An 18,691-nucleotide genomic window follows, 5' to 3' on the forward strand; every position below is an offset into this window, starting at 1 on the left:
CGCAGCATTTTGGGGGCGGGACGTGGCGTTTCGGGGGCGGGCCCGGGGGCGTGGCCGCGCCCTCCGGAACCGCCCCCAGGTCCCGTCTCGGCGCGCTAGAGGCCCGCTGGCGCGCGGGGATTTACTTCTCCCTCCGGGAGGCGTAAATCCCCCAACAAAGGTAGGGGGGGGTCTAGATATGGCCGGGGGGGGGGGGGGGGGGGGATAGAGGAAGGGAGGGGAAGGTGAGGGGAGGGCGAAAGCGAGTTCCCTCCGAGGCCGCTCCGGGAACGGCGGCAGACTGCGCAGCTCGGCGCACGCCAGCTACACGAAATCGGCAGCCTTGCGCGTGCCAATCCAGGATTTTAGCGGATACCCGCGGCTACGCGCGTATCTACTAAAATCCAGCGTACTTTTGTTTGCGCCTGATGCGCCAACAAAAGTACGCGAAGGCGCGCTTTTTGAAAATCTACCCCATAATGTGGCAATACTGGGGTGGGGAGGAGGCACTCACTGAGTGAGCATGTGAGCAGCAGCACAACAGGAGAATGTCTATGTGTGTGTCTTTGTGTCTGAGAGAAAGTTTGTGTCTGTGTCTAAGGGAGAGTGAGCGTGTGTCTGTGTCTGAGAGACAGAGAAAGTGAATGTGTATGCATGTGTGTCTTTATGTCTGAGAAAGAGAGAGTGTGTGTTTGTGTGTGTGTCTTTGTGTCTCAGTGTGTGTGTCTTTGTGTCTGAGAATGTGTGTGTGTGTTGGTCTTTATGTCTGAGAGTGTGTGTGGGGATCTTTGTGTCTGAGAGAGAAAGAGAGAGAGTGTGTGTGTGTGTCTTTGCATCTGAGAGTGAGTGCATGTGTGCGTGTCTTTGTATATGAGAGAGTGCATGGATGTATATCTGTTTCTGAGAGAGTGAGTGTATGTATGTCTTTGTGTCTGAAAGAGAAAGAGTGTATGTGTTTATATGTCTATGTCTGAGAGACAGTGTGTATGTGTCTATGTATCTGGGAGAGTGTGTGTATCTTTGTGTCTGAGAGAGTGCATGTGTTTCTTTGTGTCTGAGAGTGCGTGTGTGTTTGTCTTTGTGTCTGAGAGTAAGTTGGCCTTTTCTTTTGTATGTGTGTGTGCACGTGTGGAATGGGGGGAGGGGGTCGTCATCTCTCACCTTCCCGTGAAAGGCAAGGCAGCTCTCTGCCTCTAATTCTGGTTTTGTGACTCTTGTCATGTGAAAGGTTGGCCACCCATAGAAGCAGGGTTTGAAGGATTGTTTTGGGAACTGTATGGGAGGCAGAGTCTAGGGAATTCTATGGGAAGCTGTACTTGGGTCTGGGGAATTGTTTGGAGGATTTTATAGGAAGCTGTACCTGTGCATGGGGGATTATTTGGGTGATAGAATGGGACGCTGTCCCTTGATTTCAGGGAATGTTTGGGGGATTGGATGGGAGGCTGTGCCTGCATCTGAGGGATTGTTTGGGGGTTGTATGGAAGATTGTACCTGGGTTTCATGGATTTGAGGAGATTGTATGCACAGCTGTGTCACATTTATTTTTTGTCTTTATTCTGTCAGGGTGAGTCGGGTCCCCCTGGACCTATTGGTGCTGTGGGAACCCGTGGAGCCCCCGTAAGTTCCAGATTTGACTTTTTAATTTTGTATTTCTTGTGTTATTTATCTCGACTTCTGACTTTCTTCCTGTTTCTGTATAATACAAATTCTTGTTCCTATCACGGTTATCGAATGTACAACAACTTCCGTAAGTTCTGTGTAATGTGTACCCCAGTGTGGCATATCTTATGTTCTTATGTCCTATGAACTGTTTATAATATAGCCTAGGGATGTGAATCGTTTTAGGACGATTAAAATTATCGTCCGATAATTTTAATATCGTCTTAAACCGTTATGGAACACAATACAATACAGATTCTAACGATTTATCGTTATAAATCGTTAGAATCGTGAGCCGGCACACTAAAACCCCCTAAAACCCACCCCCGACCCTTTAAATTAAATCCCCCACCCTCCCGAACCCCCCCCAAATAACTTAAATAACCTGCGGGTCCAGCGGCGGTCCGGAACGGCAGCGGTCCGGAACGGGCTCCTGCTCCTGCATCTTGTCGTCTTCGGCCGGCGCCATTTTCCAAAATGGCGCCGAAAAATGGCGGCGGCCATAGACGAAAAAGATTGGACGGCAGGAGGTCCTTCCGGACCCCCGCTGGACTTTTGGCAAGTCTCGTGGGGGTCAGGAGGCCCCCCACAAGCTGGCCAAAAGTTCCTGGAGGTCCAGCGGGGGTCAGGGAGCGATTTCCCACCGCGAATCGTTTTCGTACGGAAAATGGCGCCGGCCATACGCGTATGGCCGGCGCCATTTTCCGTACGGAAAATGGCGCCGGCAGGAGATCGACTGCAGGAGGTCGTTCAGCGAGGGTTCCGGCGCCTCGCTGAACGACCTCCTGCAGTCGATCTCCTGCCGGCGCCATTTTCCGTACGAAAACGATTCGCGGCGGGAAATCGCTCCCTGACCCCCGCTGGACCTCCAGGAACTTTTGGCCAGCTTGTGGGGGGCCTCCTGACCCCCACGAGACTTGCCAAAAGTCCAGCGGGGGTCCGGAAGGACCTCCTGCCGTCCAATCTTTTTCGTCTATGGCCGCCGCCATTTTTCGGCGCCATTTTGGAAAATGGCGCCGGCCGAAGACGACAAGATGCAGGAGCAGGAGCCCGTTCCGGACCGCTGCCGTTCCGGACCGCCGCTGGACCCGCAGGTTATTTAAGTTATTTGGGGGTGGGGATTTAATTTAAAGGGTCGGGGGTGGGTTTTAGGGGGTTTTAATGTGCCGGTTTTTCGATTTTTCGATTTTTCGATTTTTTAACGATTTTCACGATTTTTCACGATATTTTACCCCCCCAAACGGCAACAATACGATTCCCTCCCCCTCCCAGCCGAAATCGATCGTTAAGACGATCGAGGACACGATTCACATCCCTAATATAGCCTCCAGGCTCTGATGACCTCTCTTTAATGCAGTTTGTTCCTATGTCATGACTTTATTCACTAGAACTCTCAGAGTTGGGATATCATTTCTAATCAGAATTCTTTATATTGTGACATCACCACTACTCAGTGGGTCTTCTGCTGCAATGTCACTATTAACTGGAGTAGTACACTCTGTTGTGATGTCACTGCTACCTCACAGCCCTTGCTCTTTGATGTCATGGCTAATCAGGGCCCCTTGCGCTCTGATGTCAACGTTATCCAACAACCTTTGGCTTCTGATGTCACTGCTGACCGGAGCGCTCTCTCTTTTTTCCAGGGTGATCGTGGTGAGACTGGTCCTGCTGGTCCAGCTGGCTTTGCTGGTCCTCCTGTGAGTACCCATCATTTATTTTCCTTGGCTTGAGATGTTCTCTCTGTCACGTTCCTCTATTTGCTGTGCAGCAGCATTTGTCATGCTGTAATGCCAGTTCTTTATACGTTTCTATATAAACATCCCATCCAATTGTATAGAAATAATAATCCCCATGGAAGATATGTCAGTACTGGAAGCTATAATGCCTTCTGAGTTATAGATGTATCTATCACTAAATAGGCTTGTTTTCCCTTTCTTACAGGGAGCTGATGGACAACCCGGTATTAAAGGTGAACACGGCGAGGCAGGTCAGAAGGGAGATGCTGGTGCTCCAGGGCCTCAAGGTCCATCTGGGGCCCCTGGTCCACAAGTAAGTTCTCTCCTATACTTTTTGAGCTTGTTGTCCAAAGTGATTTACAGGCATAAAAGCCCATTGTATGCGTGTAAGTGGCATTTGAAAATCAGTGGCCAGTGTGTGCAAAAGCAGACACACAAGCCGGTTTGGTGTGTACTTTTACGGGTACTGGCGTTCCAGGGGGTGGAGTTGGGGCAGAGTTGCCACTCATGTGCACACTTTTTGAGTTTAAAAAGTAGGAGAGTAAGTTAGTTACCTCGTGCATGTTATGCCTTTTGTTGGAGCAGATAGAACTTTGTACAAGATAATTTGAGCATGCACTTAGCCACTTAATCCGAGGATTTTTAGAGTAAAGTTTTGCACCTAAGCTCATTTTGAAAATTCTCGATAAAGTCCGCATGTACAACATACCACTGAATGGGGAATTATAAAATTATTCTCCCTCATTTAATAAAGTGATAAAAACTGATCATGCCACAGGGAGCTTTGATGAATGATCAGACTACTTTGAAAGTGGGACCAAATCATTGATTGAGACTTAAGAAGGCATGCAGTGAAGATGTATTACAGACCGTAGCGTTCAGTGAGGGTGTATTATAAGACCCTTACATGCAGCGAGGGCGTATTACACACTGTAGTATGCAGTAAGATAGATTTACAGACCGTACCATGCAGTGAGGGTGTATTACACACTGTAGTGTGCAGTGAGGGTGTATTATAGGACCCTTACATGCAGTGAGGGGATGTATTACAGACCGTAGTGTGCAGTGAGGATGTATTACAAGACTGTAACATGCATTGAGGGTATATTACAGACCGTACCATGCAGTGAGGGTGTATTACACACTGTAGTGTGCAGTGAGGGTGTATTATAGGACCCTTACATGCAGTGAGGGCATATTACACACTGTAGTGTGCAGTGAGGGCGTATTTCAAGACCCTTAGATGCAGTGAGGGTGTGTATTACAGACCGTAGTGTGCAGTGAGGATGTATTACAAGACTGTAACATGCATTGAGGGTATATTACAGACCGAAACATGCAGTGAGGGCATATTATAGACCATAGCATGCAGTGAACTATACATTGCACCATTCAAAGAGGACATATTGTAGACTGCAAGCAGCCTGCAGTGTAGCTGTATAGTATACCACAGCATGCAGTGTGGGCATATTACAGACTGCAGCATGCGGTGAGGAAATATCTCTAATTGTAACATGTAGCAAGAAAACATACAGGGGCATATCTTGTATATTGGTCGGTTTGAAGACTTTAGTTCAGTTTTTACAAGGGGTGTAATTTTGTTTCTACTACGTTTCTCCTCAGGGTCCAACAGGTGTTACTGGTCCTAAGGGAGGCCGGGGAGCTCAGGGCCCCGCTGTGAGTATCAACAGAGAGGGCTTTACTATGACAAATTAAGTTGTGTGATAACTGTAACGTTTACACTCCAGACTCACATATCCATAAATTCCATTTCCTGCCTTGTATGTCAAACCTCTGACACTGCACACGCAACACAAGGAAACCTACAGCGTACTAAATGCAAAATCCCAAAGTGGGGCCTTCACATCCTGACCTGGGAGTCTGTAGCCCAGCATCCAGATAACGCACTGCCTGATAAGTGGGCACTAGTGGCCCTGACAGCTGCGTCTTTGGGCATTCCTTTGCCTCGTGTGTGCTTCATCCATTCCCAAGTGCTTTGTTGGTCTTCCTTTACCCACTGTCACTCTTGTGTGTTGGGCACACTTATGGACATGAAGGGAGTGCTTTATGAGGTGCTGAAGACTACTACAGTTTGACCTCTGTCCTCATCTGTGACAGTATGTTACAATAGTTCAGCAGTGCTTGCTTGGGCTTTAATGGTTGCAGAAGAGGAGATAAGGAGAGAGAGAGAACTATTGTATTACCAAGTGAATTAGCAATTGCTCTGGGTGTGTGTGTGTGGTGGGGGGGGGGGAGGTGTCTATCATTTGCATTTTCTTGTAATTCTTTTTGTTTCTGCTTCCTATGCAGGGAGCTACTGGATTCCCTGGTGCTGCGGGAAGAGTCGGTCCCCCGGGTCCTAATGTAAGTCTCTCATTTTCTTCACCTTTACATGTCTTGGGGCTGTGTCTAATGCACAGGAGAGGCTGAGATAATCCTCTCCCGATGACAATCTGCCTCCATGTCTTTGTGAGACATCAGTCCAATCCCTATTATACAATTCCCATTGCTTTGCAGCCTGCAGGAAAATAAGCAATGGGCTTTCAAATAGAAATCCAGGACTAGGCTCTTGTCCCATCATTCACAGAGTTCAGCTAACAACATGGTCAGTTATTTTCTGGTAGAAGGCATTAAGATGGGAATTATAAACTAAGGACTGGACTAATTTCTCATGATGACATGGAGGCAGGTTGGCAACTCTGGTTAGCAGTGGGGAAGTGGGGGGTAAAGCTGGAAATCACGCAGGGTCTATGATACTGCAGTCTGTAGGAAGAACAGGCAGAGGTTGGATGGACCTGGAAGATCCCTATTGGCCATCAGATCAGGGCCAGTGCTTCCATTAGGCAAACGAGGAGGTTGTCTAGGGCATCAAAACTGTGGGGGTGGCAAAATCCCACCAGTGCAAGGCCTAGAGGGGTTCTGTGCCTGGACTAATGCTACCAAAAAAAGGAGTGCGGTGCTGGAGCTGCTGCCAATAGGAAAGTTGGAGGCATGACCAAAGGATGGACGGATGTAACAGTCTGCGTTAAGGTAAAATCTAGTGTTATAATCTGGTATGGTTGTGGACCCTGGATCGTAGTGAGAGCTGACTCCACCCACAGGGAGGAGCCCTGTGGGGACTCACTACAATAGGCGTGGCCTCAGCTGAGACGGACACAGAAGTAAGAGACTTCAGAGTGGAATGAAGACCCAGTCCAGACTAGTAAGGCTGCTCAATGTTGATATCCCTGATAGTGGCCCGCAGAGCGGGGTACGCCAGGAAACTCCTCTCCCGATGACACACCTCTCAGCATAGATCCGGTAGTGGCCCACAGCGCAGGGTACGCCGAGAATCAGCAAGTAGTAATTCAGAGAGCGGCAGGAGGTCAGCAGAGCAAGGTAGATGACGGTACTCACTCCAAAGTGTAGAAGAAGGTAGCTGAGATGAGCACGGTACTGGTCCTGAGGCATGGAATACACCAGCGGTTCCATCAGCAAGATGGTAGAAACGAGAATTGCACTCAGAAGGCTGAACTAGGCAGGATCCCAGACAAGGATAGATGGATTCTCCATGCAGGAAGGCCCTCTGAGGAGCAGATAGCCAGAATGTAACAAGGCCCCCAAGGAATGGGCACCTAAGGCGTTCTAAATCCAGGAGTTCAGGAACCAGTTCAGAGTAGTGAAGCGAAACGTCTCCAAAAGGAGTGGAATAAGCAGGAAAGAAGTCCTTGCTAACTCGTAGGAAGCATAGGCTGGATGGATTAAATACTTCTGGCGAGTGACGTCATGCAGAGGGGACGCTCCTGAGGTTCCCGCCATGACGTGAATAAGAGAGAGCCTGGAGAGCGCGCGCACGCGTGCCATAGGTAATCCCCGATTCAAGATGGCGGACGGGATCGCCCACGCCATCCCGGGGATGCCGGGGAAGGCGGCGTTTGCAGGCTGAGGCCCCCATGGCTTTGAGAATCGCTGGTGCAGGGAAAAGAGAGGTGAGCAGCAGAGGTTGCAGCCGTCTGCGACCGGGCGCAACATCTAGGCAGGGAAGAAAACAGGCTTTTATTATTGCCTGCTTAGTGACTAGTGGATCTGTACTCATATAAAACCCTGTTAGTTACTGAAACTGGTTCTAGCTGCTCAGGACAGGCACATGGTCTTTGGGATATGACTCAGATGACCACTAGATGATTCCATGCCACGAGGGCCAGGCTGAGCCAAGCCTGGTTTTATCCCCATTGCATCTATGGACTTGTAATTCTTGCCTGGCTTATAGATTTATTTATTTTATTTTATTTATTTAAAAGATTTTCTATACCGTCGTTAAGTTAAATACCATCACAACGGTTTACAGAAGGGGCATGATAAAGAGAAATATGGGTGGTATAGATTACAAATTACTCGTGTGCCATCATAGTATGGTAACAATTTAAAATAATGGCAAGTTCATAGATGTAGTGGGGATAAAGCCAGGATCAACTCAGCCTGTTCCTGAAGACTTGGAATTGTCTGGTGACATTTGACATGATTAAAAACTTGAAAGCTGTTAACAAGTCCATGAGCGGTGATTTTGAATCTTGAAGCAGGACCCCTGTTTTGTTCTTAGCTCTGACCGTGTCTGAGGACAGCTCGCGGTTGATTCTGAAAGTTTTTTTGGTTTTTTTTTTTGCTTACTTGTTGTGTCTCTTGCAGGGAAACCCTGGCCCGCCTGGTCCACCTGGTGGTGCAGGCAAAGATGGCCCCAAGGGAGTCCGTGGTGATGCTGGTCCTCCTGGCCGAACTGGGGACCCTGGTCTGCTGGGTCCTGCCGGGCCCCCTGGTGAAAAGGGCGAGCCTGGAGATGACGGTACCTCCGTGAGTATCTCCCTCAGGTCTTGAGATGCTGCTCGACTACATTACGACTACAATGACAGTGTTCAAGCATGGTCAAGACCCATGCAGAGGGTGGGGGTAAGGCTGAAGGAGAGAGCTGATGGGGGATAGTTAGGTCTGTGGTGACGCAGTTGAAAAGGAGAGCCAACTGGACTGACTGGGTGTGGACCAAGAGGTCCTTATCTGCCGATAATTATTATGAGGACAATATTCAAAAGGGTTTATCCAGGTAAGTTCAAGTCTTAGCTGGACAAACCCCGTGTTTCAAATATCCCACCCTGCTGACTGGCTAAGTTTTAGCTGGGTAAGATAGGGTGGAGGGATTTTGGGGGTACATGGCTTAAATTTACCAGGCTACTGCTGATATTCAGCACCAGCTGGGTAATGTTATCCAGCTAACTGTGGTTGGGAAAATTTGCTGGCCTAACGTTAGCCACAAAAAAAAAAAGTAGCAGCTGAGCAGCGGTCAATCCTCTTTCCTCAGGCCCTGCCCCTCCCCCCCCCCTCCCCACAATCTCTTGAAAAACGCATCAGGTTCAGCAGGGCTGACCCCACCCCACTCTGTCTTCAAAATAATGTTTGTATAAATCCCCACCCTGAACCCCCAAACGCAGAGCAGGAGGAGTAAAGTCCCTTGCTTTCCTCAGCTGGCTTAATACACAAGTGCCCATAGCTCTGACAGCTCCCGGCACTTATGTATTCGTTTATTGACTTCACACCTTCGCTGATCGGCCCTTCGCTAGCAGCTGAGGTGCCAGTCCCTGCTCAGCCCACTGAATATGGATCCACCCGTTATGCTACTGTGTCATCCTCAGATAGGAGGACGCGATCACACGGCCGTCCCCATTTTGCAGCTTTTTTTGAACCGGTTTTAAGCACATAAGCCCTCTTTAAAGCTAGGGGAAGCTGGTGCACTGTCTCAGCAGCACAGCTTTAACTAGTTTTAGGAACACCTCCTCCCACTGCCGGGGCCTGCAGGTGTGCTAAAGCAGAGAAATGCGCTTTACCGAGTTTAGATGAACTTCAGAATGGGGAGTGGGCTACTCTTGAGTTGAGCGTAGCGTTAAGTGTGGAGAATGGAGCACGTTAGACTGACTTGGATGCCTCTCCTTGGGAATGGGTTGCTCCCAGCTGTAACCTGTGCGAATGCTTGAGTCTCCAGCATGGCCCTGTGAGCTGACCCCCGGGCCCTGATATGGAACAGAGATTTGGAGGGCCCGCAACCAGAAGGAGAAATATAACCGAGAGACCGAGTTTATCTTTAAGGTTGTCTGTCTAAATCAGGCGGCGCACAAATAATAATAATCACAATGAAGAATTAAGTTAATCATATCAGGCCCGATACTGAGCGCTGGCCGGTTAAGTAACCTACCTGGATTATGACTCCTCCGGCTAAGTTACAAGGGATATTCATCGGCATGGCTATGTGCTTTCAATATCGGGCCCATCAAAACTGCACCATTCTGATCACAAACACTGTTCAGTGAGTAATCAATAGACCATAAAACATCAGCATTTAGGGCCTGATTTCCAAAAGCGTTTACACACTTAAAACTGGGTTCTACACGTGTAAATGCATTTTACCCATGTAAGTGGGCCTTTGAAAATTGCTATAATATATGCCATTGAGTTGTCCATTGGTTTTACCCAGGTTAAGTGCTCTTAGCCTGGGTAAATGGCGTTTGAAAATTGCTAGGATAGTTTGTTATATTTACCTGCATAACTCCTTTGAAAAATCATCTGAAAGCATCCTAATAGCCGTCTAACATCTGTACGAATAAAACCTTCTCTTTAAAGCTTCCATAGAAAGCCAGGTTTTACAGCCTTTTCTAAAATCTAAATAATCCTTCATAATCCTAACAATGCTTGTGCCCATATAAAAGGGCAAAGCGTGAGAAATTCCCTTTTCTCGTTTCCACGTATCTAACAGAAGAGACAGACAGAGTACAAAGTGTCACATCCAGAAAGGAATGAAGCTCTTTGTTCGGAACATAAAACATGAGGTGATCTTTTAAGTACCGAGCATCCTTCCTAAAAAGATCCTTCAAAATCAGCGAAAATGGCTCAGTGTTTCCAGGAATTCCGTGAATTCCTTTGCCACAATTATATTCAGGTTGATGTTTCTAGCCTGTGGGCCGTAACGCAGGTCCTGTTGCTTAATATTCTCTCTGTTTGCTTCTTGCAGGGACCCGATGGACCCCCGGGTCCACAAGGCCTGGCTGGCCAGCGCGGTATTGTGGGTCTGCCCGGACAACGTGGCGAGCGAGGCTTCCCTGGTCTGCCTGGCCCATCTGTAAGTATCTGCAGGAAAGGTTTACCAATCTGGCTCTTGCAATTAAAGATGCACCCTTACCTAAACAGACAACCTTACTGCGTCCTACAGCTCTCTACCATCCTTACACACAGGCATGCTGCACCTAACAGCTCTCTACCATCCTTACACACAGGCATGCTGCACCTAACAGCTCTCTACCATCCTTACACACAGGCATGCTGCACCTAACAGCTCTCTACCATCCTTACACACAGGCATGCTGCACCTAACAGCTCTCTACCATCCTTACACACAGGCATGCTGCACCTAACAGCTCTCTACCATCCTTACACACAGGCACGCTGCACCTAACAGCTCTGTACTATCCTTACACACAGGCACGCTGTGCCACACAGCTCTGTACTATCCTTACACACAGGTACGCTGCATCTCACAGCTCTGTACTATCCTTACACACAGGCACGCTGCATCTCACAGCTCTGTACTATCCTTACACACAGGCACGCTGCATCTCACAGCTCTGTACTATCCTTACACACAGGCACGCTGCATCTCACAGCTCTGTACTATCCTTACACACAGGCACGCTGCACCTAACAGCTCTGTACTATCCTTACACACAGGCACGCTGTGCCACACAGCTCTGTACTATCCTTACACACAGGCATGCTGCATCTCACAGCTCTGTACTATCCTTACACACAGGCACGCTGCACCTAACAGCTCTGTACTATCCTTACACACAGGTACGCTGCATCTCACAGCTCTGTACTATCCTTACACACAGGTACGCTGCATCTCACAGCTCTGTACTATCCTTACACACAGGCACGCTGCACCTAACAGCTCTGTACTATCCTTACACACAGGCACGCTGCACCTAACAGCTCTCTACCATCCTTACACACAGGCATGCTGCACCTAGCAGCTCTCTACCATCCTTACACACAGGCATGCTGCACCTAACAGCTCTCTACCATCCTTACACACAGGCATGCTGCACCTAACAGCTCTCTACCATCCTTACACACAGGCATGCTGCACCTAACAGCTCTCTACCATCCTTACACACAGGCACGCTGCACCTAACAGCTCTGTACTATCCTTACACACAGGCACGCTGTGCCACACAGCTCTGTACTATCCTTACACACAGGCACGCTGCATCTCACAGCTCTGTACTATCCTTACACACAGGCACGCTGCATCTCACAGCTCTGTACTATCCTTACACACAGGCACGCTGCATCTCACAGCTCTGTACTATCCTTACACACAGGCACGCTGCACCTAACAGCTCTGTACTATCCTTACACACAGGCACGCTGCACCTAACAGCTCTGTACTATCCTTACACACAGGCACGCTGTGCCACACAGCTCTGTACTATCCTTACACACAGGCATGCTGCATCTCACAGCTCTGTACTATCCTTACACACAGGCACGCTGCACCTAACAGCTCTGTACTATCCTTACACACAGGTACGCTGCATCTCACAGCTCTGTACTATCCTTACACACAGGTACGCTGCATCTCACAGCTCTGTACTATCCTTACACACAGGCACGCTGCACCTAACAGCTCTGTACTATCCTTACACACAGGCACGCTGTGCCACACAGCTCTGTACTATCCTTACACACAGGCATGCTGCATCTCACAGCTCTGTACTATCCTTACACACAGGCATGCTGCACCTAACAGCTCTGTACTATCCTTACACACAGGTACGCTGCATCTCACAGCTCTGTACTATCCTTACATACAGGTACGCTGCATCTCACAGCTCTGTACTATCCTTACACACAGGAACGCTGCACCTAACAGCTCTGTACTATCCTTACACACAGGCACGCTGTGCCACACAGCTCTGTACTATCCTTACACACAGGCATGCTGCATCTCACAGCTCTGTACTATCCTTACACACAGGCACGCTGTGCCACACAGCTCTGTACTATCCTTACACACAGGTACGCTGCATCTCACAGCTCTGTACTATCCTTACACACAGGCACGTATGTCTCGTAGCTCTATACTATCCTTACACACTGGCATGCTGCATCTTACAGCTCTGTACTATCCTTACACACAGGCATGCTGCATCTTACAGCTCTGTACTATCCTTACACACAGGCACGCTGCACCTCTCAGCTCTGTACTATCCTTACACACAGGCACGCTGCACCTAACAGCTCTGTACTATCCTTACACACAGGCACGCTGTGCCACACAGCTCTGTACTATCCTTACACACAGGTACGCTGCATCTCACAGCTCTGTACTATCCTTACACACAGGCACGTATGTCTCGTAGCTCTATACTATCCTTACACACAGGCATGCTGCATCTTACAGCTCTGTACTATCCTTACACACAGGCACGCTGCACCTCTCAGCTCTGTACTATCCTTACACACAGGTACGCTGCACCTCTCAGCTCTGTACTATCCTTACACACAGGCACGCTGCACCTCTCAGCTCTGTACTATCCTTACACACAGGTACGCTGCACCTCTCAGCTCTGTACTATCCTTACACACAGGTACGCTGCACCTCTCAGCTCTGTACTATCTTTACACACAGGCACGCTGCATCTTGCAGCTCTGTACTATCCTTACACACAGGCACGTATGTCTCGTAGCTCTATACTATCCTTACACACAGGTACGCTGCATCTTACAGCTCTGTACTATCCTTACACACAGGCATGCTGCATCTTACAGCTCTGTACTATCCTTACACACAGGTACGCTGCACCTCACAGCTCTGTACTATCCTTACACACAGGTACGCTGCACCTCTCAGCTCTGTACTATCCTTACACACAGGTACGCTGCACCTCTCAGCTCTGTACTATCTTTACACACAGGCACGCTGCATCTTGCAGCTCTGTACTATCCTTACACACAGGTACGCTGCACCTCTCAGCTCTGTACTATCCTTACACACAGGCACGCTGCATCTTACAGCTCTTTACTATCCTTACACACAGGTACGCTGCACCTCACAGCTCTGTACTATCCTTACACACAGGCACGCTGCACCTCTCAGCTCTGTACCATCCCTACACACAGGTACGCTGCACCTCACAGCTCTGTACTATCCTTACACACAGGTACGCTGCACCTCACAGCTCTGTACTATCCTTACACACAGGCACGCTGCACCTCTCAGCTCTGTACTATCCTTACACACAGGTACGCTGCACCTCACAGCTCTGTACTATCCTTACACACAGGCACGCTGCACCTCTCAGCTCTGTACCATCCCTACACACAGGTACGCTGCACCTCTCAGCTCTGTACCATCCCTACACACAGGTACGCTGCACCTCACAGCTCTGTACTATCCTTACACACAGGCACATTGCATCTTGCAGCTCTGTTCCATCCTTACACACAGGCATGCTGCTTCTCGCAGCTCTGTACTATCCTTACACACAGGCATGCTGCATCTTACAGCTCAGTACTATCCTTACACACAGGCATGCTGCATCTTACAGCTCTGTACTATCCTTACACACAGGTACACTGTGCCTCACAGCTCTGTACTATCCTTACACACAGGTACGCTGCGCCTCACAGCTCTGTACTATCCTTACACACAGGTACGCTGCACCTCTCAGCTCTGTACTATCCTTACACACAGGTACACTTTGCCTCACAGCTCTGTACCATCCTTACACACAGGCACGTATGTCTCGTAGCTCTATACTATCCTTACACACAGGCACGCTGCACCTCACAGCTCTGTACTATCCTTACACACAGGTACACTTTGCCTCACAGCTCTGTACCATCCTTACACACAGGCACGTATGTCTCGTAGCTCTATACTATCCTTACACACAGGCATGCTGCATCTTACAGCTCTGTACTATCCTTACACACAGGTACACTGTGCCTCACAGCTCTGTACCATCCTTACACACAGGCACGTATGTCTCGTAGCTCTCTACTATCCTTACACACAGGCATGCTGCATCTTACAGCTCTGTACTATCCTTACACACAGGTACACTGTGCCTCACAGCTCTGTACCATCCTTACACACAGGTACGTATGTCTCGTAGCTCTATACTATCCTTACACACAGGCATGCTGCATCTTACAGCTCTGTACTATCCTTACACACAGGCACGCTATGTCTCGTAGCTCTATACTATCCTTACACATAGGCACGCTGCACCTCACAGCTCTGTACTATCCTTACACACAGGTACACTTTGCCTCACAGCTCTGTACCATCCTTACACACAGGCACGTATGTCTCGTAGCTCTATACTATCCTTACACACAGGCATGCTGCATCTTACAGCTCTGTACTATCCTTACACACAGGCAAGCTATGTCTCGTAGCTCTATACTATCCTTACACATAGGCACGCTGCACCTCACAGCTCTGTTCTATCCTTACACACAGGTACACTTTGCCTCACAGCTCTGTACCATCCTTACACACAGGCACGTATGTCTCGTAGCTCTATACTATCCTTACACACAGGCATGCTGCATCTTACAGCTCTGTACCATCCTTACACATAGGCACGTATGTCTCATAGCTCTATACTATCCTTACACACTGGCATGCTGCATCTTACAGCTCTGTACTATCCTTACACACAGGTATACTGCGCCTCACAGCTCTGTACCATCCTTACACACAGGCACGCTATGCCACACAGCTCTGTACTATCCTTACACACAGGTACGCTATGTTTCGTAGCTCTATACTATCCTTACACACTGGCATGCTGCATCTTACAGCTCTGTACTATCCTTACACACAGGTACGCTGCACCTCTCAGCTCTGTACTATCCCTACACACAGGTACGCTGCACCTCTCAGCTCTGTACTATCTTTACACACAAGTACGCTGCACCTCTCAGCTCTGTACTATCTTTACACACAGGTACGCTGCACCTCTCAGCTCTGTACTATCCCTGCACACAGGTACGCTGCACCTCTCAGCTCTGAACTATCCCTACACACAGGTATGCTGCACCTCTCAGCTCTGTACTATCTTTACACACAGGTACGCTGCACCTCTCAACTCTGTACTATCTTTACACACAGGTACGCTGCACCTCTCAGCTCTGTACTATCCCTACACACAGGTACGCTGCACCTCTCAGCTCTGTACTATCTTTACACACAGGTACGCTGCACCTCTCAGCTCTGTACCATCCCTACACACAGGCACGCTGCACCTCTCAGCTCTGTACCATCCCTACACACAGGTACGCTGCACCTCTCAGCTCTGTACTATCCCTACACACAGGTACGCTGCATCTCACAGCTCTGTACTATCCTTACACACAGGCACGCTGCACCTCTCAGCTCTGTACTATCCTTACACACAGGCACGCTGTGCCACACAGCTCTGTACTATCCTTACACACAGGTACGCTGCATCTCACAGCTCTGTACTATCCTTACACACAGGCACGTATGTCTCGTAGCTCTATACTATCCTTACACACTGGCATGCTGCATCTTACAGCTCTGTACTATCCTTACACACAGGCATGCTGCATCTTACAGCTCTGTACTATCCTTACACACAGGCACGCTGCACCTCTCAGCTCTGTACTATCCTTACACACAGGCACGCTGCACCTAACAGCTCTGTACTATCCTTACACACAGGCACGCTGTGCCACACAGCTCTGTACTATCCTTACACACAGGTACGCTGCATCTCACAGCTCTGTACTATCCTTACACACAGGCACGTATGTCTCGTAGCTCTATACTATCCTTACACACAGGCATGCTGCATCTTACAGCTCTGTACTATCCTTACACACAGGCACGCTGCACCTCTCAGCTCTGTACTATCCTTACACACAGGTACGCTGCACCTCTCAGCTCTGTACTATCCTTACACACAGGCACGCTGCACCTCTCAGCTCTGTACTATCCTTACACACAGGTACGCTGCACCTCTCAGCTCTGTACTATCCTTACACACAGGTACGCTGCACCTCTCAGCTCTGTACTATCTTTACACACAGGCACGCTGCATCTTGCAGCTCTGTACTATCCTTACACACAGGCACGTATGTCTCGTAGCTCTATACTATCCTTACACACAGGTACGCTGCATCTTACAGCTCTGTACTATCCTTACACACAGGCATGCTGCATCTTACAGCTCTGTACTATCCTTACACACAGGTACGCTGCACCTCACAGCTCTGTACTATCCTTACACACAGGTACGCTGCACCTCTCAGCTCTGTACTATCCTTACACACAGGTACGCTGCACCTCTCAGCTCTGTACTATCTTTACACACAGGCACGCTGCATCTTGCAGCTCTGTACTATCCTTACACACAGGTACGCTGCACCTCTCAGCTCTGTACTATCCTTACACACAGGCACGCTGCATCTTACAGCTCTTTACTATCCTTACACACAGGTACGCTGCACCTCACAGCTCTGTACTATCCTTACACACAGGCACGCTGCACCTCTCAGCTCTGTACCATCCCTACACACAGGTACGCTGCACCTCACAGCTCTGTACTATCCTTACACACAGGTACGCTGCACCTCACAGCTCTGTACTATCCTTACACACAGGCACGCTGCACCTCTCAGCTCTGTACTATCCTTACACACAGGTACGCTGCACCTCACAGCTCTGTACTATCCTTACACACAGGCACGCTGCACCTCTCAGCTCTGTACCATCCCTACACACAGGTACGCTGCACCTCTCAGCTCTGTACCATCCCTACACACAGGTACGCTGCACCTCACAGCTCTGTACTATCCTTACACACAGGCACATTGCATCTTGCAGCTCTGTTCCATCCTTACACACAGGCATGCTGCTTCTCGCAGCTCTGTACTATCCTTACACACAGGCATGCTGCATCTTACAGCTCAGTACTATCCTTACACACAGGCATGCTGCATCTTACAGCTCTGTACTATCCTTACACACAGGTACACTGTGCCTCACAGCTCTGTACTATCCTTACACACAGGTACGCTGCGCCTCACAGCTCTGTACTATCCTTACACACAGGTACGCTGCACCTCTCAGCTCTGTACTATCCTTACACACAGGTACACTTTGCCTCACAGCTCTGTACCATCCTTACACACAGGCACGTATGTCTCGTAGCTCTATACTATCCTTACACACAGGCACGCTGCACCTCACAGCTCTGTACTATCCTTACACACAGGTACACTTTGCCTCACAGCTCTGTACCATCCTTACACACAGGCACGTATGTCTCGTAGCTCTATACTATCCTTACACACAGGCATGCTGCATCTTACAGCTCTGTACTATCCTTACACACAGGTACACTGTGCCTCACAGCTCTGTACCATCCTTACACACAGGCACGTATGTCTCGTAGCTCTCTACTATCCTTACACACAGGCATGCTGCATCTTACAGCTCTGTACTATCCTTACACACAGGTACACTGTGCCTCACAGCTCTGTACCATCCTTACACACAGGTACGTATGTCTCGTAGCTCTATACTATCCTTACACACAGGCATGCTGCATCTTACAGCTCTGTACTATCCTTACACACAGGCACGCTATGTCTCGTAGCTCTATACTATCCTTACACATAGGCACGCTGCACCTCACAGCTCTGTACTATCCTTACACACAGGTACACTTTGCCTCACAGCTCTGTACCATCCTTACACACAGGCACGTATGTCTCGTAGCTCTATACTATCCTTACACACAGGCATGCTGCATCTTACAGCTCTGTACTATCCTTACACACAGGCAAGCTATGTCTCGTAGCTCTATACTATCCTTACACATAGGCACGCTGCACCTCACAGCTCTGTTCTATCCTTACACACAGGTACACTTTGCCTCACAGCTCTGTACCATCCTTACACACAGGCACGTATGTCTCGTAGCTCTATACTATCCTTACACACACAGGCATGCTGCATCTTACAGCTCTGTACCATCCTTACACATAGGCACGTATGTCTCATAGCTCTATACTATCCTTACACACTGGCATGCTGCATCTTACAGCTCTGTACTATCCTTACACACAGGTATACTGCGCCTCACAGCTCTGTACCATCCTTACACACAGGCACGCTATGCCACACAGCTCTGTACTATCCTTACACACAGGTACGCTATGTTTCGTAGCTCTATACTATCCTTACACACTGGCATGCT

General features: G+C 48.9%; 1 protein-coding gene across 2 annotated transcripts in view; it reads left to right on the forward strand.

Moving 5' to 3' along the window:
* The window catches only part of COL2A1 (collagen type II alpha 1 chain), a 167,057-nt gene that overhangs the window by 117,587 nt on the left and 30,779 nt on the right, over window positions 1-18,691 (forward strand). For both annotated transcript variants that reach the window (XM_029595088.1, XM_029595089.1), the window contains 7 exons: window positions 1,543-1,596; window positions 3,282-3,335; window positions 3,580-3,687; window positions 4,998-5,051; window positions 5,685-5,738; window positions 8,040-8,201; window positions 10,405-10,512. In XM_029595088.1, coding sequence (XP_029450948.1) covers window positions 1,543-1,596; window positions 3,282-3,335; window positions 3,580-3,687; window positions 4,998-5,051; window positions 5,685-5,738; window positions 8,040-8,201; window positions 10,405-10,512 — 594 coding nt within the window. The remainder of the gene's footprint in view (window positions 1-1,542; window positions 1,597-3,281; window positions 3,336-3,579; window positions 3,688-4,997; window positions 5,052-5,684; window positions 5,739-8,039; window positions 8,202-10,404; window positions 10,513-18,691) is intronic.

The sequence above is a fragment of the Rhinatrema bivittatum genome, chromosome 3 (genome assembly GCF_901001135.1).
Source record: "Rhinatrema bivittatum chromosome 3, aRhiBiv1.1, whole genome shotgun sequence".
Taxonomy (NCBI): domain Eukaryota; kingdom Metazoa; phylum Chordata; class Amphibia; order Gymnophiona; family Rhinatrematidae; genus Rhinatrema; species Rhinatrema bivittatum.